General features: G+C 38.9%; 1 protein-coding gene across 4 annotated transcripts; it reads left to right on the top strand.

Moving 5' to 3' along the window:
• Positions 1-16,808: 16,808 nt before the first annotated feature.
• Positions 16,809-23,762, top strand: LOC136222685 (uncharacterized protein At1g51745-like). 4 transcript variants are annotated; one of them, XM_066010415.1, is made up of 5 exons: positions 17,577-17,714; positions 19,036-19,215; positions 19,492-19,613; positions 20,359-21,467; positions 22,458-23,762. In XM_066010415.1, exons 3-5 carry the CDS (start codon positions 19,492-19,494, stop codon positions 23,519-23,521), a joined length of 2,295 nt encoding a protein of 764 aa, XP_065866487.1. In that variant the 5' UTR covers positions 17,577-17,714; positions 19,036-19,215; the 3' UTR covers positions 23,522-23,762. The 4 variants fall into 4 exon arrangements, with proteins under 4 accessions (XP_065866486.1, XP_065866487.1, XP_065866489.1 ...); XM_066010416.1 differs by lacking the exon at positions 19,036-19,215 and adding an exon at positions 18,287-18,356 and having other exon boundaries at positions 17,587-17,714; XM_066010414.1 differs by lacking the exons at positions 19,036-19,215; positions 19,492-19,613 and adding an exon at positions 16,809-17,199 and having other exon boundaries at positions 17,321-17,714.
• Positions 23,763-25,467: the final 1,705 nt, after the last annotated feature.

Genomic DNA, 25,467 nt, shown 5'->3' with positions numbered 1-25,467 from the left:
TGTACATGTTGCATAAAACGTAAATGACGTTGTGGCATACCAGTTTAGGCACTTATGACTACTTGATGAATGGACTACTTGGACCTATATGGTTAGATGGACTACTTGGACCTATATGGTCAAATATATGGACTACTTGGACCTATATGGTCATTTACATGGACTACTTGCTTACATGGGCCGAAAGATCGCATTATGAAATTACAAGGCTGTACAGCAATACATGTGTTACCGTTTACCTGCTACTTGATCCCGGGAAGTGTCTAGCTGGTGGTGTCACAATAAAATTAATAAAAGGCTTATCATTTGCATACACATGAATTTGTACGTGTGTATGTGTATGTGATTTGTAATCCATTGATTGTTTATATTCACTGAGTGGCGACTCATATAAATCGCTAAATTTTTAAGTTGGTTGATGAAGTAGATGAACAAGCGTTTCTAGAAGGTTCACATATTGTAGATAGCATGGATGAAAGGTTGGTTGGCTGTGTTCCATCTCGCGTTCTCTCCTCTCATTCGTAGCATATAGAATATTTGAAGTTTGGGTGAAATACAAATATAGTCTGTAATATATATAATCATAAATAAAGTCTGTAATATAAATGGTTACATATATGTATGTGTTTTTGTATATTTTGAATGACTATGAGATATAGAATCAATATTGTCAGATATGTGTTAAAAATAAGTGATATACGGCTAGGGTGTTACACGCGCGTAAATATTGAGGGTATTATGGAAAAGTCACACAAAATCAGCCTATATATGTAATAGGTTGAGTAAATGGGTTAAATATGTAAATGGACCTCCCATTTGACCTAGTTTTGTAATTTTTCCTAAAATAAACTAAATTTGTATTCAATACATTATTATTTTGTTGGATTTTCATTTATTATGGTAATACTTTTTTTTATTTTGAATTATGATTATGATTGGATAAATTGAAAAAAAATATTATGTAATTAAAATAGAATTCTCAATTTTAACTAATTCACTATTTTTTAAAATAAAAAAAAATATTTTTTTTTTCTAAATCACTGCACGTCATATATAGCTTCTAACTATGGAGGGGGATTGAGCTATCAATATATCGTCCAATCTTTTGCATTCTTTCGAACCACATTGTTAAAACATATTTAAATTCCAAGTGATGTCCGAAGCGAACATAATACAAACCTCATTTCTCAAAGTGTCAAATTAAACTATCCTCCTCAAAAGAAAATTTAGTCGACATGGTTAAAATGTTATTGACATCTATAGTGTCAAAAACTTATTCAATGAATCCAAGATCTCACTCTTAATAAGTCGGACTAACACAAAGATCATTTATCCATTTTCATCTCGGTTTGAAACCATTAGCATTAATAATCCAAGGGTCACGTCAAACACAAATAACATCTCTAATCACAATTCGTCATATGTACCGTTCAACAAGAATTTTTTTTTTTTTTAGAATAAGCTCCTCCAAACTCACTAGTGTTGAAACACCTTTCTACATAATTTTGATTTGACAAAATTGTTTAAGTGTAATTAAAAAATATTCTAAACACACTAAGTTTAAATGCTTTGATTTATTCTACTAATGTGTTTGTTCAATGTTGAGTTAAATTGTTTATAAGACACAAAGATTAAAAGGCCCAAAGCCCAATACGGAAGTCAAAAGCCCAAGTCAAACAGTTTAAGGCAACTCGGCCCGCGTATGTCAAAACGCTGTCGTTATGTACAAAACGCAGCTCAACGGAAGAAGGATCTAGAAGACCTTCGTGGAACAACTTCGGGACGAAGCTGCTGAGTTGATTCGACAAAGAGTACAAGACGGCAGCTGAGCAAGAACAACTTCCAGACAAAGTGTTTCCACTTTGGGTAAAGTTCAGAAGACACAAAATGCTGTCTAGTTGACCTTACCATAAATGGAGAGACATTCTGCCGAGCTGACCAAAAGCTGACCGAGGATAGAAGATACTCAAATCTGATTGGCCGAGAGCTCTGAGCAAGACTGGGTGACAACGACAGGAAGCCGTTTCCCTCCAACGGTTATTTCGAAATTCGAAATGACCGATGCCTCAGACGTCTCTATAAATAAAGCCATTCAGTTGCTTCATTCTACATAGAACTTGATCAAGCCATTACGCTGACCAAAATTCTACGCAAAGTTCTGCAAGAAAAAGCAAAGCGATCTTACACCAAATTTCATATCTTTTGTGTAAAAGTCTAGAGTGATTATTCAATCATCTAAGGTGTCTTAGCAATCGTTGTTTAGGACAAACACTTATCATTTCTAGAATTAGAAAGGAGAGGCTGAGTACTCGGTTATAGTACTCAGTGATAGATTAGGAGTGAGTAGATGTATAGAGGAAGGTACTCTTGTTATACTCAGCTTCTAAGTTGTAAAAGGTTTGATGCTCTACCGTTAAAGAGCTCAGTAGAGAATTCGAAATCTCGGAACGTGTTCCGGGGACAGGACGTAGGCTTGGAGGCCGAACCTGGATAAATCTACTGAGTAATATCCTTCTAACCTTAAACTCCTTAATATATATATTGCTTGCTTAATCAAAACTGACCAAGTAAAGAGGTCAAGCTGAGTTGTGTGTATTGAGTGTCTGAGTTCAGAAATAGACTCAAAGTGCTATCTCCTGACTCAACGAAAGAAGCTGACTTAGTCACCAGTTGACTAAGCTAGTGTCTTATTTACTCAGCGAGCTGTGTAATCCTTTTTCAAAGAAAAAGAAGTCAGCCTTAACGTATTAAAATTTTAAATAGTTCCTATCCCCCCCTTGGAACTAACTTGTTACGTTATAAGGGACCAATAAGTGGTATTAGAGCCTAAAAGCTCACTGTTAAAGGTTTAACTACTTTGAGCTGATCCCCACTATGGCTGAAAACAGCACTCGGTTTCTCCCAGGAAACCAGACAACTCAGATCTTACCTGAGGGGCTGTCCATTACTCGGCCTCCCCTATTCTTCGGGTCTAACTATACCTTCTGGAAGAATAGGATGAAAAACTTTATTTAGGCAACAAACATGAGCGCATGGCTTTCAATAGTCCAATGCCCGTTTGTTCCTGTTGAAGTTGTGGCTGGCCAAACAGTTGTCAAAGCTGAGGCAAAATGGACAGAGGATGATCTCAAGAAGCTACAAAATCACGCTTCGGCTATAAATATACTTCACTGTGCGCTTGATGCTGCAGAATATAATAAGATATCAGGTTGTGAGTCGGCGCAAGAGATCTGGAAGAAGCTGGAAGTCACCTACGAAGGAACCAACAAAGTGAAGGAGTCCAAGGTGAATCAGCAGATGAGATTATACGAGCTGTTCGAAATGAACGATGATGAAGGTATATCTGACATGAATGCAAGGTTTGCAAACATCATCAACGAGCTCAAGAGACTTGGTAAGATCTTCACCGAGGAAGAACAAGTCAAGAAGATTCTTAGGAGTCTTCCTAAAAACTGGCAAGCAAAGAAGATAGCTATTGAGGAAGCTCAAGACTTAACCACCTATAAATATGATGAACTCATCGGCTCACTGCTGACCTATGAGATCTCGATGAAGAATTTCGAGGTGAAGGAAAAGTCTGAAGACAAGAAGCAAAAATCTCTTGTCATGAAAGATGACTCCACTGATGGGAGCTCAACAGATGATGAGGAGATGGCTATGTTCACCAGGAAGATGAAAAGGCTGTTAAAAAAGAATGACAAATATTCAAAGAAGCCTTACAGAAAGTTTGATAAGTATAAAGCTGAGTCCAGCGACAGCAAATACAAGAAGGACAACTCAAAGCCCATTACATGCTTTGAATGTCATCAAACTGGCCATATTAAGTCAAGCTGCCCCACGTTGAGGAAAGAAAATAAGAACGGCAAAAAGGCAATGGTGGCAACATGGAGCGACAGTGATAAGTCTTCATCATCAGAAGCTGATGCCACTGAGTTAGCAAAGATCTGTTTTATGGCTAATGAACTTGCTGAGCCGTGCACTTCTGAGCATGCTGACCCCTCCATTGCATCTGACGATGAGGAGCAATCAAATGAGGTAATATCACTTCCCCAGCTCAGAAATGAAATGGGTAATGCCCTGATTGGCCTCTATACACTTGTCAAAAAGTGTAATAAGAAAATTAGAGCACTCAGCAGGCGCTGTGACGAGGTTGAAGAGGTCAAGCTAAGTGACCTCAGATTCCTTCTTCAGGACAACTCAACTTTGCATGATAATATGGAGATCATACATAAGTCTGTCTCTGAAGTCCAATCAGATTCAAAGAAACTGAGAAAGGACGTCACAAATATCCAGAACCAACTAAAGGTTCCAAACAAAAGAAATATTCCTCTGAATACTCAGTACCGAAGTACTGGTCAGCAGAGATGGAATCCTCAGCGGAATATCCAGTGTGACTTCTGTGGGAAGAAAGGACACACCGCAAAGGTGTGCTGGCACGCTCAGCACTGGGGTGCTGACCAGTCAGTGAGAAATCCTAAATGGAAAGTCAGCTATGACTTCTGTGGAAAGAATGGCCATACTGTCCAAGTATGTCGCCATAAAATAAAATATGATGCTTTACCTGTTGAACCTAACAAGCAAGGACCCAAAAAGAATTGGGTACCTAAAAGTAACTAGTTACAATGCAGGTAAGCCTGAGGTGTGCTGAGAAGTCAAAGATGTGGTATATTGACAGCGCATGCTCGAGGCACATGACTGGTGATGAAACTCAGTTCATCACGTTTGAACGTAAACGAGGAGGAAGCGTAAGTTTTGGAGACAACAAAAAGGGTAAGATAGTAGGGTCAGGAACCATCGGAGGTAATCCTACTATTGAGTCAGTCTCCCTAGTCAACGGACTCAAATATAACTTACTCAGCGTAGCTCAGCTATGTGACAATGGGAGAAAAGTTATATTTGATGCTACTGGATGTAAAATATACGAGGGAAAAACAAATGAGTTAATTTTAACTGCCCCTCGGATTGATAATGTCTTTATGCTAGACTTAGAGAAAAAGTTTTCAAAAACTGTATGCTTAGTTTCAAAGGAAGAAAATTCCTGGCTATGGCACAGGAGACTTGGTCATGTAAGCATGGACCTCCTAGCCAAATTAGTAAGAAAGCAATTGGTTGAGGGACTGCCAGAACTTAAATTTGAAAAAGATCAATTATGCCACGCTTGCCACTCTGGAAAACAAACCAAACAATCTTTTTATACCAAAAATATTGTCTCAACTAAGCGTCCGTTAGAATTACTACACTTGGATCTCTTCGGTACAGTCCAGCCGCTGAGTCTGGGTGGAAGAAGATTTTCCTTGGTCATTGTAGATGACTTCTCTCGGTACACTTGGGTCATCTTGCTGAGTAGCAAGGATAAGACCTTTAAGACATTTTCAAATTTGGTTAGAAAACTTGAAAATGATAAAGACCTAAAACTGGCTCACATCTGAAGTGATAATGGTGGAGAATTCAAAAACCAACAGTTTGTTGAATTCTGTGAAGCCAGCGGCATTGACCATAACTTTTCTGCTCCTAGAACGCCTCAACAAAATGGGGTTGTTGAAAGGAAAAACAGAACACTGGTTGAAATAGCCAGGACAATGCTGAGTGAGCATAGGCTTCCAAAGTATTTTTGGGGAGAGGCTGTTAACACAGCGTGCTATATTCTTAATAGGGCTCTTGTTAGACCTATACTAAAGAAAACCCCCTACGAACTTTGGAAAGGACGAAAGCCCAACATTGGATACTTTCGTGCCTTTGGCTGTAAATGTTTTATTTTAAATACCAAAGATAGCTTAGCTAAGTTTGACTCAAAAGCTGATGAAGCTATCTTTTTAGGCTACTCAACAAACAGCAAAGCATACAGAGTTTTCAATAAACGAACTCAAGTTTTAGAAGAATCAGTACATGTTGAGTTCGACGAAACTAACCCTACAGGAAGATATCTGCCGCTGACTGAGGATGATCCACACTCAGTATCTGCTGATCAAGATACAGCCGCTGAGTCATTCCCTCAAGGGCTGACCAAAGGTAAAAGTGAACCTCAAATTGTTTTCACTGACCAGTCTACACCTGCAGAGATTGTTGAAACACAGACAGCACAAGACATCAATCTACCCAAAGAGATAAGGATTCCAAGAGGGCACTCAGAGAGTGCAATCCTTGATGCCGCTGAGAATACCCTGATGACAAGAAACCAACTCAGGAGGTACCTCAACAATGTAGCCTTCGTCTCAGTTCAGGAGCCTAAGAACTTCGCTGATGCTGAGGAAGATGAATTCTGGATGAGCGCAATACAAGAGGAACTTGATCAATTCAGAAGAAACGATGTATGGGAGCTAGTGCCACATCCAAGGAGTCAGAAGACCATTGGAACAAGATGGGTCTTCCGCAACAAGCTGGATGAGCAAGGAAACATAGTCAGAAACAAAGCAAGGCTTGTAGCTCAGGGCTACAGTCAGTAAGAAGGTATTGACTACGGTGAGACCTTTGCCCAAGTGGCAAGGCTAGAGGCTATTAGGATTTTATGCGCTTATGCAATCTATGTGAACTTTAAACTGTTTCAAATGGATGTTAAGAGTGCATTCCTTAATGGAGTTATAAACGAGGAAGTTTATGTTAATCAACCTCCAGGGTTTGAGGATCCTAAATTCCCAAACCACGTTTATAAACTCAAAAAGGCTCTGTACGGCCTCAAGCAAGCACCACGTGCTTGGTATGAGAGGCTGACCAGTTTCCTGCTGACTAGAAACTATGTCAAGGGCAAAGTTGATACAACCTTATTCATTAAGAGAAAGGGTAAAGATACCCTGCTGGCTCAAATATACGTTGATGATATTATTTTCGGTGCTACTAATGAGTCAATGTGCAAGGAATTAGCAAGCAAATGCAGACTGAGTTTGAAATGTCGATGATGGGAGAACTCAACTTCTTCCTTGGACTTCAAATCAAACAAGGGAAAAATGGCATCTTCATCAGTCAAGCTAAATATGCCAAGGAGATATTGAAGAAATATGATCTTGAAAATTGCAAGCCAATATCCACTCCTATGGGCACTGATACTGTCCTCTGCGCTGATGAGAATGGTAAGTCAGTAGACAGCAAATTGTATCGAGGTATGATAGGCTCTCTACTTTACTTAACAGCAAGTAGACCGGACATTCAGTTCTCAGTATGCTACTGTGTTAGATATCAATCTAACCCTAAGGAATCACATTACATAGCTGTAAAAAGAATCCTTAGATATTTGCAAAGCTCAGTGAACGCAGGTTTATGGTATCCCAACACTCGTGGCTTTACACTCGTTGGATACACTGACGCTGACTATGGTCGAGACAAGCTAGAACGGAAAAGCACCTCTAGAGGATGTCATTTCTTAGGAAGTTGTCTTGTATCCTGGTTCAGCAAGAAGCAGGCGTCAGTAGCCTTGTCTACCACTGAAGCTTAGTACATTGTTGCTGGTCACTGTGTTGCTCAAGTGCTATGGATTAAGCAACAGCTTGAAGACTATGGTGTTCAAACAAAGACAATTGAGGTCAAATGTGACAACAAAAGTGCAATTGATCTATCAAAGAACCCAATTCAACACAGCAGGATGAAGCATGTCAGCATAAGACATCACTTCATTAGAGACCATGTACTCAAGGGTGAGATAAAGCTGACCTATGTCCCAACGGATGAGCAGCTTGCGGATATCTTCATGAAGCCACTGGCTCGTGAGCAGTTCAGCATACTGAGAGAAGCCATTGGTATGTTTAATCCTCTTCAGTAAATTCCTGTTCTAAATGTAAATTTATGCTGAGTGAATTACTACGCTGAATGATTTATGCAAATGCATGCTGAGTGATTGTTATGCTGAGTACTTAACGCAAAATATATATCAATACTGAGTAAATGTGCACACCGAGTAGTAATCTCAAACTGAGAAATCATCCTTTTATATACTACTGATCACTCAGAATATAAAACGCTTAGTATTCTAAACGCCGAGTATTAGATCCGTTGCATTAAATGCAAAAGCACGCGAATAGCCACCTAGGATGACGTATGCGCCGAATGTGTCATAAAAGCCAGGATCTTTGTCGGTTGACAATCCCAATGCAAAACTGACACATGGATTCGATAAGATCCACTCTTCACCGCTATAAATAATGGGTAAATCTCCATTTTTTATTTTCTTTACACTTACCGAATTCTCTGGCAAAGCACTCTCTCTCTAAAAACTCTCAAAGCTTCCCAATCTTTTTCTGAAACTATGACTAAGGTTTCCGTTAACATCTTCGGTGCCGGTCACCCCAAGACCAGTTTCGATGAACCTTCCAGGCAAGCTACTTCGCCTGAAACTACAAAGGTCACTACGCCGAGCAAAGGCAAAGCTGGCCAAGCCACCTCATCTAAGGGAAAGCCGACCAAGGTCAGAACCTACACCAAAGTTTTCGCAGACATTAGAGAATGGAAGATAGACTTCTCTAGATGGGTCTCAGAAGCCTTCGTAAAAACTGAGCAACCCTTCTGCGAATGGATTTCGAAGAATGGCTGGACCGAGCTGTTCTCCATTAGAGATCACACCTACCCTGACCTAGTAAGGGAGTTCTACCACAACCTCCGAGTTACCAATGATAACCAGGACTATCTGGTAACTGTGGTAAAGGAAAATACCATTTTTATAAACCCTACCTATCTTGCTAACTTGCTGAAGTTAAAGAATGAGGGAACAAAACTGAGGCGGTCTGGGGATCATGAAGGAACTGGGTACAATACCACCTTCTGCAAGCCCACTGGCCACTCTGGAGAAATCTCCAGCACCTCAATGGGTCAGCACCAAAAGATGGCCCACTATCTGCTGACCTACTACATTTATCCCAAGATCAACTGCACCACCTCAGCAACGAATTTTGAGCAATGCTTCATACGGCATATGCTGACATACAAGCCGATTAACATGCCAGTATTCTTGATCGCTGGTTTCTTAAGGAGCACTGGAACTCTCAGGCTGGGCTTACTCATCACCAGAATCCTCTTAGATCATCAAATTGATCTATCTGAGGAAACTAAAGTTAGAGGATTTGAGATAACCGTTGCTTCGCTGAGGGCTTTAAAGTACAATCAGCCAATTAAGAAAGGGAAAATTACTGATGAGGCTGATGAGGAGTCAACTATCCCAAAGAAGGGCAAAAGGACAAAGGCTCCAGCTGCCCGAAAAAGGAAAGCTATTGGGACTCCTTCAAAGAAGGCTGAGCCTCAGGCCAAGAAGCCTAAGTCAGCTGCTGAAAAAGGTTAGGAGAGACCTAAGTCAGCTGAGAAGAGGAGCAGGCAAGATGATCCTGAAATAGAGGAAAGAATAGATGCTGATGAGCAACCTCAAAAGAAGCAGGAGTCTTCTACGCTGACCCCTATTGATGCTATCCCCACTGACATCATCGTTCCTAGTGATTCTCACTACACTCAGTGTCAAGGAACTGAAGCTGAGCATCAAGAAGATGATGTGGAACTGGATGATCACTTCATCACTCAGGTCCAATACCATGTAGATATTGTCCGCTCTGGCCCAATTCCAACACATTGGGCCTCACGGCTTTAAAACGCGTCTGCATGTATTGGATTCACATCTTACTAATAAGCCCCAATCACTCCCTCTTCATTTCCGATGTGGCATTCAGTTCATTCCTGCCCCCATCGCCATCCCTTAGGGCCGCTCCTTGCTCAGGTCTTCTACCCCGGCGCCACCCACTCCGGACCGGGTCGTTACAGGCCCACCAGCTTTCGCCTGGTTCATCCCTAAACCACACATCGTACGTGGAGAGTCGGCTCTGATACCAATTGTAACACCCTAGTCTAATACCATGTAGATATTGTCCGCTCTGGCCCAATTCCAACACATTGGGCCTCACGGCTTTAAAACGCGTCTGCATGTATTGGATTCACATCTTACTAATAAGCCCCAATCACTCCCTCTCCATTTCCGATGTGGGATTCAGTTTATTCCTGCCCCCATCGCCATCCCTTAGGGCCGCTCCTTGCTCAGGTCTTCTACCCCGGCGCCACCCATTCCGGACCGGGTCATTACAGGGGGAGTCACTATACCATCAGGACAATGATCTATATGGTATTGGACCAAGGTGTTACAATTGGTATCAGAGCCGACTCTTCACGTACAATGTGTGGTTCAGGGACGAACCAGGCGGAAGCTGGTGGGCCTGTAATGACCCGGTCCGGAATGGGTGGCGCCGGGGTAGAAGACCTGAGCAAGGAGCGGCCCTAAGGGATGGCGATGGGGGCAGGAATGAACTGAATCCCACATCGGAAATGGAGAGGGAGTGATTGGGGCTTATTAGTAAGATGTGAATCCAATACATGCAGACGCGTTTTAAAGCCGTGAGGCCCAATGTGTTGGAATTGGGCCAGAGCGGACAATATCTACATGGTATTGGACCAGGGCGTTACACATACTGGGGAAACTAGGCAAGTTAATGAAGGCTCTCTCAGCTACTTGCATGCCACCGAGTCTGGTAAATGAATCATCGACTCGGTGCAAACATTAATTAACGACCTTCATCAAACCACTCCACCTGCTGCTGGGTCTTCTACTGTTGAGACAACTCAGCTCTCCCATGTAACTCAGCTTCTCAATGAAGTTAAGGGATTCAAGGATTTGCTGAGTGTCATAGTCTCCATTCAAGCACAGCAACCTAAGCAGGATTCCATCACAAAGCTGACTGAGCTCCAGCTGACAATAGTTCAACACCTCACCACTCTTCAAGGTCAAGTTCAGACCTTGTCAGCTGCGAACATGCGATATACAACTTCTGATGAAGTCAAAATGCTCTTTGCTCAGCTTCACACTGAGCAAATCAAGACCAATGAGCAAATGGTCTCCTATTCTCAATGCTCAGTGGAGCAAATTGGAGAGGCTGTTCGATTGCTGAACTTGAACAAACAAGAGATGGACACTGACGCCATGAAGCAAAATGAGATATTGTCTGTCACCAAACAAACCTTCAACCATGTACGTCACAGCAACATTCAGCGTCAATACTACGACTCAGCCTTACTGAAGACATTTCATCAAGTCGTTGCTGGTCTGTCAGATGCAATTACCTGGATAGGTAAAACTCAAGCTTTCATAGTAAGCATGATCAGCGCTGCTGAACTCAATATACCCACAGAGGTCTCAGATAATGGAGTTGCTATCTTTGATGGCGTCAATGAAAGCGCCGATAGACTTAAGGAGCTGTCCACGGAACTGACCAGAGCCGTCTTAACCGACGCCTTTAGGATTCCTCCTCCCGATGCTGCCAAACCGGGGGAGAAAGAACAAGCTAGAACACAGCATGAGCTTAGTCAGTCTAAGCAAAAGAAAAAGAAATAGATGTAGGCTATCTCAGTATATGCTATGTGTGTAGTCTCTATGTTTTTCTTTTGTCTTTTATTGTATACGCTGACTACCTCTATTAATATCAATACTTGCATCTTTTTATCCAAAACCTGAGTTATGAGTTATTATATACGATGCTGAGTATTAAGTTATTATGTATCTTCAATTACATCAACTATGTTTAATGCTTATAAAACTTATTGAGTGTATCCAATGCTGATAATATGTTTGACATTGACTTGTATGTTTATAAAACATTGTCTTATAAGACTCATTGAACAACAAATTACTCAGCGCCCTCTGAATGTTAAAACTTCCGCTTAAACACTGAGTAAAATAGAATATGTTCCATGAGCTGACCTATATCTGAAAACTGACCTTAGACTTACTCGATTAAACCTTTAAATGTTTAGAGTAAAACTAAGTCAGTAGCTCAACCCTGACGGGGGAGTTTGCTAAGTTATATTAGGTCAACTATCATGGGGGAGCTCAATACTGAGTTCTTCGCTGAACAGTTTTGCCAACATCAAAATGGGGGAGTTTGTTGAAACACCTTTCCACATAATTTTGATTTGACAAAATTGTTTAAGTGTAATTAAAAAATATTCTAAACACACTAAGTTTAAATGCTTTGATTTATTCTACTAATGTGTTTGTTCAATGTTGAGTTAAATTGTTTATAAGACACAAAGATTAAAAGGCCCAAAGCCCAATACGGAAGTCAAAAGCCCAAGTCAAACAGTTTAAGGCAACTCGGCCCGCGTATGTCAAAACGCTGTCGTTATGTACAAAACGCAGCTCAGCGGAAGAAGGATCTAGAAGACCTTCGTGGAACAACTTCGGGACGAAGCTGCTGAGTTGATTCGACAAAGAGTACAAGACGGCAGCTGAGCAAGAACAACTTCCAGACAAAGTGTTTCCACTTTGGGTAAAGTTCAGAAGATACAAAATGCTGTCTAGTTGACCTTACCATAAATGGAGAGACATTCTACCGAGCTGACCAAAAGCTGACTGAGGACAGAAGATACTCAAATCTGATTGGCCGAGAGCTCTGAGCAAGACTGGGTGACAACGACAGGAAGCCGTTTCCCTCCAACGGTTATTTCGAAATTCGAAATGACCGATGCCTCAGACGTCTCTATAAATAGAGCCCTTCAGTTGCTTCATTCTACATAGAACTTGATCAAGCCATTACGCTGACCAAAATTCTACGCAAAGTTCTGCAAGAAAAAGCAAAGCGATCTTACACCAAATTTCATGTCTTTTGTGTAAAAGTCTAGAGTGATTATTCAATCATCTAAGGTGTCTTAGCAATCGTTGTTTAGGACAAACACTTAATCATTTCTAGAATTAGAAATGAGAGGCTGAGTACTCGGTTATAGTACTCAGCGATAGATTAGGAGTGAGTAGAGGTATAGAGGAAGGTACTCTTGTTATACTCAGCTTCTAAGTTGTAAAAGGTTTGATGCTCTACCGTTAAAGAGCTCAGTAGAGAATTCGAAATCTCGGAACGTGTTCCGGGGACAGGACGTAGGCTTGGAGGCCGAACCTGGATAAATCTGCTGAGTAATATCCTTCTAACCTTAAACTCCTTAATATATATATTGCTTGCTTAATCAAAACTGACCAAGTAAAGAGGTCAAGCTGAGTTGTGTGTATTGAGTGTATGAGTTCAGGAATAGACTCAAAGTGCTATCTCCTGACTCAACGAAAGAAGCTGACTTAGTCACCAGTTGACTAAGCTAGTGTCTTATTTACTCAGCGAGCTGTGTAATCCTTTTTCAAAGAAAAAGAAGTCAGCCTTAACGTATTAAAATTTTAAATAGTTCCTATCCCCCCCTTGGAACTAACTTGTTACGTTATAAGGGACCAACAACTAGCTTATGACTCAATGAAGCCACTCGAAAATTTCTCCCATGGAAATATTTATCTTCCTTTCACATGGCGTGCGCTGTGCTGATTTGTCTGTTAGGTGTGTTCCATGTACATTCTTCAAGCATGTAAAGTACAATCACAAAACCCGAGATTACTTGACTCATTTATTGGTATTTAATTTGAAATGAAATGAGGTTTGAAATGCTAATTTTAACTAAAAGCACGCATTTTTATTGTATCTCATCAATTTATTAAATTATAAGGAAAACTTAAATATAAAGCATTATTATTACTTAAAATAAACTGCAATCCACCCTAAAAGATAGGGATAAAACGTCCCTATCACTTAACGGATTTCGTTCTCTGAAATTAGTTTTGTTATTCAGTTTTTAGCTTTGTTTTGGTAAGAGTTCACATATTTGATTCAAATTGTTTATTTTATGGAAATGCTTTGAATTCATGTCGTAATTAAAGGAATTATTTTTCCAAAATGAACTTCTTAAGTGGAATTTTTTAGTATTAGTTTTGAGAAACAACCTCATTTAATGATGTCAACCTCTTAAAAGATTTTGAAGTACTCCAACAATCATCTTGCGTTTTTAATCATAAATCCTCTTACTATGTTCAGATACTTGCATATTTGGAATTGACATCGGGTTTTTTTTTTTTTTTTGTAAAACCTTAAGTTTAATTTCCATTTTGTTTTAGTTTTTTTGGCTATTAATTTAATTTTCCATTAAGAACTCTCTACTTGCTCAGCATTATAAACTATACATCATTTATTAATGAATAAAACTTATATTTAATCAATTAGGTTTAAAAATAGGTAAATGTTAACTTAAAATTATATTAATTTATATATAATTGTTAACTACCTCTTCTAAATTAATCATATGGTTAAATTTGTAGCTTACAAAAAAAAATACAGTGATGGAATTAATTTTCTACCATCCCATTTAATGATGTCCACCTTTTCACATAGCTGAAATGGTTGTAAATAAAGGCAGCACGACTTCCCAACAAACATCTTCCATTTTAACCATATATCCACTCAATGTATTTAGGTAGTTATATATTTGGAATTGACATAATTTTTCTTTTATAAAAAAACTTACATTTACCATTTTTAAACTCAAGTTACTTTAAATGCATAATCCATTCTCCAATAAACACATGTTTTTTAGGAGGCATTGTAGATTTTCCTTTTAATACACTGTATTCTTTGTACTTCATAATGACTTCCTTGTCAATCACGAAGTCGAAAGTCTCGAAGCTAATCAACTTCGTACTTTATACGGAGAAATCCAACTTTTCATCTTATCATTTAGTGATAATTATTAAGGATGATTAAGAGATTACAACTGAGGATGACTTTTGATTTTCTGCTCAGAAAAGAAAGAAAAAAATCAAAAATCAAAATTAGATTAACGTGATTGGAAACATCTATCTATACTATCCATAATTTATAATCTATATAATATTTATATCTATATGTTATAGCGGGAACATGAAAAACACAATTTTACCGAACACGGTAATGGGATGAGTCGCAAATGAGGTCGTTCTCTTTATGACGTTCACGGAACTACTTTCAGAAAGTGCAAGTAGTGTATAATATGGTCGTCTCTAGGATAAAATAGTCCACTCAATAAGAAATACGAGTTCGTATCGACTCGGTTAAATTACACTCAAATAATTGCTCAGTTTCGTTTTTTATTTATGGAAGCAGAAAGTATTTTTAGTGTATCTAAAACGAAAATCACACAGCTATATATAGAAGAAAATAGAGTTGTTGTGTTCTGATTTGGTGGAGCAAAAGGTGAGAGAGATCAGGGAAGTAGGGAACATGAAGACTAATTTAGGTGGACCAACTCAAAATAGTTTTTTGAGGAAGATAAAAAATATTTAATTAAAGAATTCCAAGAATTAATTAATTAAATTAAATTAATTAAATAAAAAATATTTTTTTTCAAAAAACATAGTGTCTACACCAATCCGACCTGGTCGGACAGCAACGACACACAGGTGTGGTGGTCAAACATTAAGTAGTTCATCACCCTCTCACAAAAGTACATACCCCTTGGGGCACATCCAAGTGTGTGGCGATCTTTTTTATAAATAACACTTCAAAGTGTTTTGTAAGCAATGTGAGATGCTTTTACACCTCTCTAACACTTTAAAACTTTTCTTTCACAAATTAAATTTAGTGACCTAGCCCAACACTATAATAATAGAAACAAAGAGAAATTCACAATAATTTTTTAATTAATAATCTCATTGGCAACCATTATTGAAGTAAGATTAGTTGATCAGATGATCAAAGAAAAGATCAACATAAAAACATAGCAATTAGGGAAAAAAAGATAGATGTACCTTGATTAGGAAGATCGATAATTATGGAAAGAAAGAGAGCTAGGGAAATGTGAAACCTTCCTTTGTTAAAAGGGGAAATCGAAATAATGATTATATGAAAAGTCAATGAACCAATGAAGAGAAAGACTCTATATTAGGGGAAGTTGGAAGATAATTTACAATTAGGGGAAGTTGGAAGATAATTTATCATAATTTTGGTTTTTACATCACGTAGTTTTTCACCCTCTTATAAAAGTGAGGTACCTCTTAAGACACACCAAAATGTGTAAGGACATTCTTTATAAATAACATTTCAAATATAACACTTTGAAGACAAAGCTTTAAAGCTTTTTTTTTTTTAACAAATTCAATTTAGTGGCTTAAGCCAACACTATAATAATAGAAGCAAAGAGAAATTCACAACAATTTTTAAACTAATAATCTCATTGGCAACCATTATTGAAGTAAGATTAATTGATTAGATGATCAAAGAAAATATCAACACAAACCAGAGCAATTAAGGAAAAAGAGATAGATGTAATTTGATTAGTGAGACCAATAATTATGAAAAAAAAAGAGCAACAGAAATGTGAAGCCTTCCTTCGTTAAAAGAGGAAATCGAAATAACGGTTATATGAAAAGTAGATGAAATTGAAATAATGATTATATGAAAAGTAGATCAACCGTGAAAATCGCATCTTCTCTAACTCCAAGAGCGGATTGGCCGACTTTGGACGATTAATCAATGCGACCAAGTAAATTTTTCTTCGCTCTTAGCGGAGAGCTCAGATTGAGGGATTTAAAACCTACCTTTTCTGCTTATTGGGTAAAGAAAAAGAAGGGAAGGGCATTGGCTCAACTTCTCGTAGCTCCTTGTCACGAAATTGGTCCCTGAGTTCTAAAATTACCTAATGATCAGGAAAATTTCATTTCCCTGACACAATGATCTACTCTCAGCCGGATGGAACAATCTACGGATGGAACAACGTTACGCGATGAAGGGAAATACTCTCTATTAAATGAACAGTGTACATTTGTTTTCAGTTTTTTCCTTTTCAACAATGTATTTGAAAAAAAGAAGCTAAATTACTTATATAGTATATAGATAGATTCATTAATTCATAATCCAAGTAAAAAATGATGATGGTTTTTACAATTAGGGGAAGGTGGAAGATAATTTACCCTAATTTGGGTAGGGTGAGAAATGCAACTTAACAAATTGTAGGGGAAGAACTGCATCTTAACTATGCTCCTCTTTTCTTCTATTCTCTCTCCCAAGCGGTAAACCACTCTCCGTCTCTCGCCCATAACAACAGAGAACTCAAAGCTACAATTTTTTGATCCAAACGTTACCCTCTATATCCCTTTCTGCTCCCTATACTTCCAACACCATGCTTCATCATATTCCTTTTCACACATATTGAAGAATTCTGAAAGTTATATGATCACAAATTCATAATCTACAATTGTAACACTCACTAAAAGAGAGAAACAACTGAGGAAACAAAACGCTTTGAACAAAAATGGATTTAAGCAAGATGGAAAAGGAAAGTCTTTTGGATCTCTGTTCCCTCTCCGTCTTCCAGATCTTTTCTTCTTCATATTACCCTTCAATATAGGTCATCCGCTCCCTCTTTTTGTTCTTACTTCTTGCCCTTTTTTGAGGTTTTTTTGCTGCATGTGGTACTGGGGTTTCTCTTTTGGGCTGACAGTTGTTCGTTTTTCTGTTTTGCTTTCCAGGTGTTAAAAGAGTTTATGTGCATTTATCTACCAAAGTGAGGTTTACAGTGACTTTTAGCACTTGGGTTCGCTTCAAAATTGAGAATTACCATTGAGTTTAAAGATCCTTTTTGTGGGGGAACAATTTGTTTTTATGTTAAATGTCAAATTTTTTCTTTCTGGAATTTTGTTTAGAAAACTAAGTTGGGGTTTCTGAGATGGGTAGCACAGATGACCCCAACAGCGACTCCAAAGCCATTGATGCGGCAGTAGGTGGATTAGTTTGGGTGCGGCGTCGAAACGGGTCTTGGTGGCCTGGTCGGATTATGGGTCTCGATGAGATTTCGGAAGGTAGCTTGGTTTCACCGAGATCAGGCACTCCAGTCAAGCTCCTCGGCCGGGAGGATGCTAGTGTGTAAGTTTGCATTACTTTATAGTTATTTTCCTTTCTCTGCTTTAATTAGTTTGTGTTGTTTTTGGGATGGTTAAGTCTTGCTGATTTTGTTATGTTAATTGGTGCCCTTTTTGGCTTTGGATTGAGGTTAATAGTTGTATGAGGTTGATGCTTGAGTTGATGGTTTTAGAGGTTCAGCTTTTGCTCCCAGTTGCTGAAATGAAAACCTTAGTTAGTTATCGCTGTAGTTGCAGTAGTTCATACTGGTTTTCATGGTCCTAGTTATTGTCATTGTTCATTTTACTCTTAGTCAATTTCATGAAGTTGAAAAGAATATTGAAGGCTATTGTGGTGATTGGTTTTATAATTTTGGAGCTGTGGTAGAAACGGTATTTGTGGTTATGATTTATCTTTGTACGAGTTGGAGCATCTCTTGTTCTTAGTTCTTAAATTTTTATCATATTTGTTGATGCCTGTTTCAATGTTCTTTTCAGAAATAGGTTTTTTGTCTATTTGTGAACCTTGAAGTAGCGATGAGCAGGAAGCAATTTTTGACCATATTTTCCCTTCAATAACTTCAATCTTTCTTTTAGGGGAAATGCAAAATTAATGTCAGTTGGCAAACTTTAGTATTCATCAAAATGGCTATGGGCTGGTATCCAGGTTGGTTGAAGCATACCTTTTGTAATGCCAGGAAATGGTTGCCTTCCATGTAGCTGTTCATAAGAATTTCTCTTTCTCTCTCTCTAAATTCTGTAATAAGTAGCTATTAGGGTAATGTTGCTTAATGTCCTGTTAATTGCATTACATCAAGATTCACATCACAAACAACTGTTCTCTTGTTTCCAGGCCTCCTTGTTTATCTAAGAAGTCTTGGGGTTGTGTTTAGCTATGTATGCATTGATTCTCATCATTTTGTGTACTTGCTTCTTCAGTTGCTAAACCCTGTCATCTTTTTAATATCTGTTCTCATTACTGCTGCGGTGGCTCCATCAGTGGCTTTGGCATATTACATGCCTTCTTATTTACCATATCTATATTCATGCTTTGACATTTCATGAATCAATTCTTGAATATGTGCATGTTAGTTAACAAGTTTTTAGAGCTTTGCCATGCCTTAGTCTTGTTTTTTTTTTTGCAAATGTTGAGATTTGTATCAAGGTTAGTCTGATTGGTATGATCCTTTATTCTCTGTGTTTATTCGGGAAATTGTTACACGATAAGACTTCAGTTATTCTCAGATCACATGGTTCTATTGTTTAATTTTTGAGAGACAGCTTATCTACCTCTGTCCCTTGTATCTATCCTGAAAAACTAGATAATAAGGGAAACTACATTGCAGGGTCGGAGAAACCTTGTGCATCAGGGACCTGTCTTAATTCTCCTGGGTAAACAAGATTTTCATGAGAATCTGTGCAGATGTAGATATTATTGAGCAAGTATACAAATACATGAAGTGATTTTTTATACTGCAGCCTTTGCAGAGTGTTATTCCATTTATATGTTCTTTGCCAGATTCTAGGTATAATTTTATTATCTCATTTGCGGTCTTAAGAAATATGATGTTAGTAGTTGGTTATGCCGAGTTGATAACGTTTTCCCTATTTGTGGTGCTAGGGAGACCTTGAAATAGATTTCCATGAAAATTTAATATTAGACTATGTAATAGTGCTTTAGCATTTGTTTCGAACTTCCTCAAAGAGGCTACTTTTATTACTCACATTTTTGGCTGTGTTTTTTGGTTGGCTAAATTGCTTGTCCCATCTAATGGTAATTTGTGGAATTTGCTGGGAGCTAGATGATTTATGGACGGAATGCCTCTGCATTTGGTAAGAGGAGTGGTATGTTAGTAGAGACGGCTGCCTTAGTTGGGCCAACTTTTGCTAGTGCCGGGAGATGTTCAAAGAAAAGGCCTGCAAGGTTGTAACAGTGCCTTTTGGGTGTTTATGAGGCATCTTAGTCAAAGTGTTGTCTGGACATATGTGGATGGTTATGTAATTTGCTTGTGTCAAATTTGGACTTGAAAGTTTCCATTATGTATTGCATCTGTTATATAAGTTCGATAATAGTTGTTTTAGGGTTTTCTACCATAACAACAGTCTAGTTTCTTAAGGTTGTGGCACATCTATTATATGTGTATGCAATATTGTGTTTGCATTATGCTCATGGTGCATGCAACTGCTGTATGTGAAGGAACTATTTTGTGTGCTAAGATGCTATTCTGTTTATGAGAGTGTGCAGACGTGCACTTCTGCACTGTTCTTCGTCTGATCATAAGATTATGTCTTAGCAACATAATACCATTTTCATGCAAAAAACATGCTTGTCTGGCGAAGGAGCCAAATTATGATTGATAATTTATTTTTGCAGTCTTTGTTATTTGTGGCTCACGGGTTCGAGTCTTAGGAGCGGCCTCTTGCCAAAAAGAATTGGCAAGGGAAGGCTTCCCCCAGTACACCCTTGTGGTGGGACCCCTCCCCGGACCCTCGCTTAGCGGGGACGCGTAATGCACCGGGCCGCCCTTTTTTGTTATTTGTGGCTCAGTAGTACCAAAGTTTTGCATGAAGGATTTGGTTTCTTTAATATGAAGTATTATTATAAATTATAATTTTTTTTTGGGTACTTATAGTGTGTCATTTGAGAAGATTGTATTTTGTTGCTTTAGGGATTGGTATAATCTTGAAAAATCGAAGAGGGTGAAAGCATTTCGTTGTGGGGAATATGATGATTGCATTGAGAAGGCAAAGGCCAATGCGGCAACTGGTAATAAGAAAGCAGTTAAGTATGCTCGTAGAGAAGATGCCATTCTTCATGCCCTTGAAATTGAGAATGATCGGTTAGGGAAGGATTGTGTTGACTTCTTATTAAGCAATGATTCAGGGGGTAGCCCCGCCAGAGAATCGCCTATCATGTCTGATTCTGGCAAAGAAGATATTGGTATGACAGAGGAAGGGAGTGATCCCGGTGATTTGAAAGAGGACTCAGATTCTAGATCAGGCTCTGGTTCGGATTCTGGTTCGGGTTCAGGCTCAGGCTCAGGCTCAGGCTCAGGCTCAGGCTCAGGCTCAGGCTCAGGCTCAGGCTCAGGCTCAGGCTCAGGTTCAGCCCCAGAATTATCTCAATCTGGCTTATCTTTTGAAGAGCCAAATCATTTTGGTGCTTCTAAAGTCCAGTCTATACAGGGAAAGAGAAGGAGAACTCCAAATGATTCTGAGGATGATGGAACTGAGGGAATTAAGCGAATGAGAGGACTTGAGGACCTTGGAATGGTTGTAGGAGATTCAAATGCCGGGAATTGTTTGTCAAATGGCAGTCCAAGTAATGGTAGCAAAGGTTGCAACTCATCAATGAAAAGAAAGAGAACTCAGGTAGCAAATGTTCACGAGTTCCTGAAAAGAAAAAATCGCCGTCGACCATTGACAAAAGTAATGGAGAGTACAGCTATGGTATCTGTTCCAGTTATTTGTGACCAACTTACTAATTCAAATGGTTCACCACTTAATGGGTTATCTGACAGCAAGGTCTCTGGAATAGAATCTAATGAGTCGAGGAAAAGTTTTTCAGTGGCAGTTAACAATAACTCAGACAGTACTGGAGTTTCATGTGAGAATGGTGTATCTTTGAACCCTTCTGAGCAGGCTTTTGATGCTTCCCATATTATTTGCAAGATAAAAGAAGAGGATGACGTGGTTGGTGTATCAGGGTTTGCTGAAAATGATTCTTCAGACAGATTATTTGATGTACCATTTATTGGAGAGGAAAAAAACTCTGCAGGTATGGCTGATTATTCTTATAATTATTTTTAATCCGTGTATCCTTTTCTTTTAGTGTGTGTGTATATTTTTTCAGTGCATGTGTTTTCTAATGTCTGTATGAACTGAACTAAGACTATCTCTCTTTATGTCTCTAAGGTCGATAGCATGCACTGCACTACCGAAATTTAAGATGGTATTAGCTGTTATTTTCGTGGTCATTTCTCATACTTTGACCCTTTATTGTTTTGAAGTTAATACAAAAAAAGCCAAATCAATATCTATAAAGCTGTATGGATACTGAGTGAACTAGATTGATTGTTGACTTCTCTAGTTCTGAATATCAAGATGCTTGCTGTAGTATTTTGACCATCAAAAAACGAGCCCGGACTTAAAACTGTATAATTCATATGAACTGCAGGCAAGAAGTGTGTTGGGTGTTTGTTTTGATGTCAAAAGTGCAATACACCAAGCTGTCTATTTTATAGGACATACAATATTTGCTTGAAGAAACTTAGTATGCCTACTTTCTATTATTATAGGATACTTGAAATTTGCTTGGACAAATTAGAATTTGGTCCGTTCTGTTTTTGTACTTTATCGAGTCATATTTCAGCACCAGCCCAAATTGTAACTCATTTCGTGCTGTGCCCATACTTTTCTTTGTGCAATTGTCCTTGGAGCCAAGTGTGAGCACACGCCCATACTTTTCTTTGTGCAATTGTCCTTGGAGCCAAGTGTGAGCACACTATCAAACTCTAGCCTATACGTTCTTACCCCGTAGATTTTTAGTTTCCATCTGTATTGAATAGTCTTTATTTTTGGGTCAGGTTTTATGCTGTTTTACTGTATTACATAGATTTGCTAAGCCTGCATTTTTTATGTTTTTAAATATGTAATACAACATAAACTTCTCTTTGACTTGCATCATGTGATTTGGTTAGTATTTTTCTCAACATCGTTTTACCCAGATTTGGGATTTTGGGCACATAATGCCTGATTAATTTTCCAGGTGCATCTCCTGTTAAAGTGTCTTCCTCAAAAGCTGGTGGATTGGGGAGGCAGTCTAGTCGAATTAGTCAGGCTGAAGCTGCATCTCTGAGAAATGATGTGCATAATGAATGCGGGTCTACCAGTTCAGCGGCCACCCATATTAATAATATCAGCCAGAGGATTGAGAAAGATACTTCAAAGTGGCAGTTAAAAGGAAAGAGGAATTTAAGACACAAGAGTAAAAACAGAAAACAAGAGAAGAGAAAATATATGGCCATAAACGATAATCCTGATGCGTATTTGCCTGGTATAGATCACTTGGATGGATTATTTCAGAGTTCTGATCAGAAGGTGGATTCTGATGACGCAAGGAGGCCCCTCACTTCATTCAATTGCAACTTGCCGATGAAATCTAAACAGTTAGCAGATGACTGTGTGGATGGAGTTGGGGAGTGGGGCAAATCTTTTTCTAACAGAGTTGCATCAATAGACGTGTCCTTACCCCCTCAAAGGTTGCTTCCCTTGCGTCAATCACGATTTATTGTTAATTCCAGATACCAGACATCGGATTTTCCAGGGAGAACGATAACCGAGTCAAAACTTTATGATGTCAAGCTTGATGTCAAAACGGATTACCAGCCACAGAATGTTCCGCTGGTGTCGCTCATGAGTAAACTGAATGGTAAAGCCATTATCGGTCGTCCTGTAACAGTTGAGCTTCTGGCCGATGGGGAATGCGATTTGATTGTTGTTAATGGATGTAATGTATCTGCAGTTGAAGCTAATGAGCTGGTATATCTGCCTATTCGAAGTTCAGAAGGTAGAAGGATAGTTAACAAGCTCACGACAACGAAACGACGATTATCATCAAGTAGATCAGCGAAAAGGAGAAGTGGGATTTTGTCGAAAAAGATCCGGAAACTGTCTTCCTTGACTGGTAACAAGGAAGAATGTAGGAAACCAATGGTGGAGAAAGTGAAGGGCTCTGTTATAGCTTGTATCCCTGTGAAATTAGTGTTCAGTAGGATAAACGAGGCAGTGAATGGTTCAGCAAATCGTGCATTAACATCGAACAAGTCATGATTTACGGTGGTTTGAAAGAAATTGATAGGACTTTTGTGGAAGTGAACTGAAGTTAGCTTGGGTTAGCAATTTTTAATATTGCCTTGCCTGTCTGTCACGGTGTATAATTGGGGCATTCCATTGTTGTAGTAGGAAAAAGATGGATGGAAGGTGATTTTGGGTGTGTATATATGTAACATTAGTTAAGATGTAAAGATGGTGATATTATTGGGTACTGATATTAGATTTAATTTTTGAATTGGGTTCAGGGGCCTAATAACTTGCTTCATTTTTTAATGCCTGTTTTTATATCTAACTCAGCTGATAGATACGTGTATGGTGTAAGGGGAGAGTGTAATGGGGGGAAGTTGTTGTAATCTCAAGTTTGTAATAGGAGTGTATATATGTAATGGGGGAAGAATGGGGGAGAGTGTCCAGGCAACCAGGGGCAGTGGTGAATGGAACAATATAACATCCACTGACTCTAGGTCTCGATTTGGTATAAGAAACACTATTGGGGGGAGTGATTAGTTTTGCTGGGGCTTGTCACTAGGATTGGTCTAGTTCTTTTCATTTTTAGTAGTGGTCCATAAATATCGGGGAGACTAGTTGTTTCTCCAATAGTGTTTCTTACACCAAGTTGAGGTCCAGGGTAAGTGGATGTTACAATGTTCCATTCACCGCTGCCATTAGTTGTCTAGACACTCTTCCCCCATTACATATACACGCTCTCCCTATTACAAGCTTGAGATTACAACAAACTTCCCCCCATTACACTCGCCCCTTACATATGGTAGGGTTTTAACTGGAAAAACATAACTGCAGTAAATTTTACTATATTCGTATATTAAATTATTAGTTTGATGTATGTATTGGGTTTCTATAATAAAAGTAATGACATTGTTGATTTTTAATTTTTATACTTCTATTTGATAAATTGTAGTTCAAGAAGATTTTAATAATTATTTTTTTATATATTTCGTTAATAAAAGCAATGGTATTGTTGATTTTTAAATTGATTGCTTTATACGCAAACATTATTGATGTCCAGCCCTCGTCAGTGGAGATTACTCCTAGTTGGTAGCAGATTACGGACCATACTCCAGATGAAGTATCTGATTTTCCACGGGACCCTCAGTTTCCAAACCGTGCGCCAGTCTCCGTGAAGAAGCTGAGTAGGCGAGGTTTCCAAGGAAGCCGCCAACCTGTAGGCAGATTTCACTGAATATAATCCTGAGGTTTCTGGTTGCCAGAGCAGTTGGTCTGAACGACTGGTTCGAGGGACAATAATTTTCTGCATAGCCGTAATATCCCTTGTTGAGAACAGTTCCTCCATCAGTTCAGTATCCCAATCCACAGAATTAGGGATGAACAGATCACACACCTTCAAATCATCAAGACCGTCGATCTTAGGGGTGTTTAGGCGTAAATTACCGTCTTCTCTGAGCCATGGGCCGTCCCAAACACTTATGGATTTCCCATCCCCGACTTTCCAGCGGATACCATTCTGAATCACTAGCTGGGAACACCAAATACTCCTCTATATGTAACTAGGTGAATGACCCAGGCGGGCCTTCAAGAAATCCCCTTTTGGGAAATATTTAACTTTGAAGATCTTACTGGCAAGAGAATTGGGTTCTGTGAGGAAACGCCAACCTTGTTTTCCCAACATAGCGAGATTGAATGCCGTGAAATTTCGGAAATTAAGTCCTCCAAATCGTGTAGGCATACATAGTCGATCCCATGACAACCAATTCATGCTCCGGTCCCCTAACCCTTTATTACCCCACCAGAAGGAGTTTAACATTCGTTGAATTTCATCAGTAGTCGAAGTGGGTAAGAGAAATACACTCATAAAGTAAATGGGGATAACCTGACATGCCGAGCGAATTAATGTGGCTCTACCTGCTTTAGACATAGTGCGACCTCTCCATTTCTGAAGTTTCTGCCACAATCGATCTTTGAAG

The sequence above is a fragment of the Euphorbia lathyris genome, chromosome 3 (assembly GCF_963576675.1).
Source record: "Euphorbia lathyris chromosome 3, ddEupLath1.1, whole genome shotgun sequence".
Lineage (NCBI taxonomy): Eukaryota > Viridiplantae > Streptophyta > Magnoliopsida > Malpighiales > Euphorbiaceae > Euphorbia > Euphorbia lathyris.
The sequence above is the reverse complement of the archived record's forward strand: the minus strand, read 5'-3'. Positions and strand labels throughout refer to the sequence as shown.

Bases quoted from the DNA above. Each gene is read 5' to 3' on its own strand.
- LOC136222685 (XM_066010414.1), top strand. From the start codon at position 17,518: ATGGGTAGCACAGATGACCCCAACAGCGACTCCAAAGCCATTGATGCG. The intron at 17,715-20,358 runs GTAAGTTTGCAT...TTGTTGCTTTAG, and splicing joins GGCCGGGAGGATGCTAGTGT to GGATTGGTATAATCTTGAAA. The intron at 21,468-22,457 runs GTATGGCTGATT...TTAATTTTCCAG, and splicing joins AGAGGAAAAAAACTCTGCAG to GTGCATCTCCTGTTAAAGTG.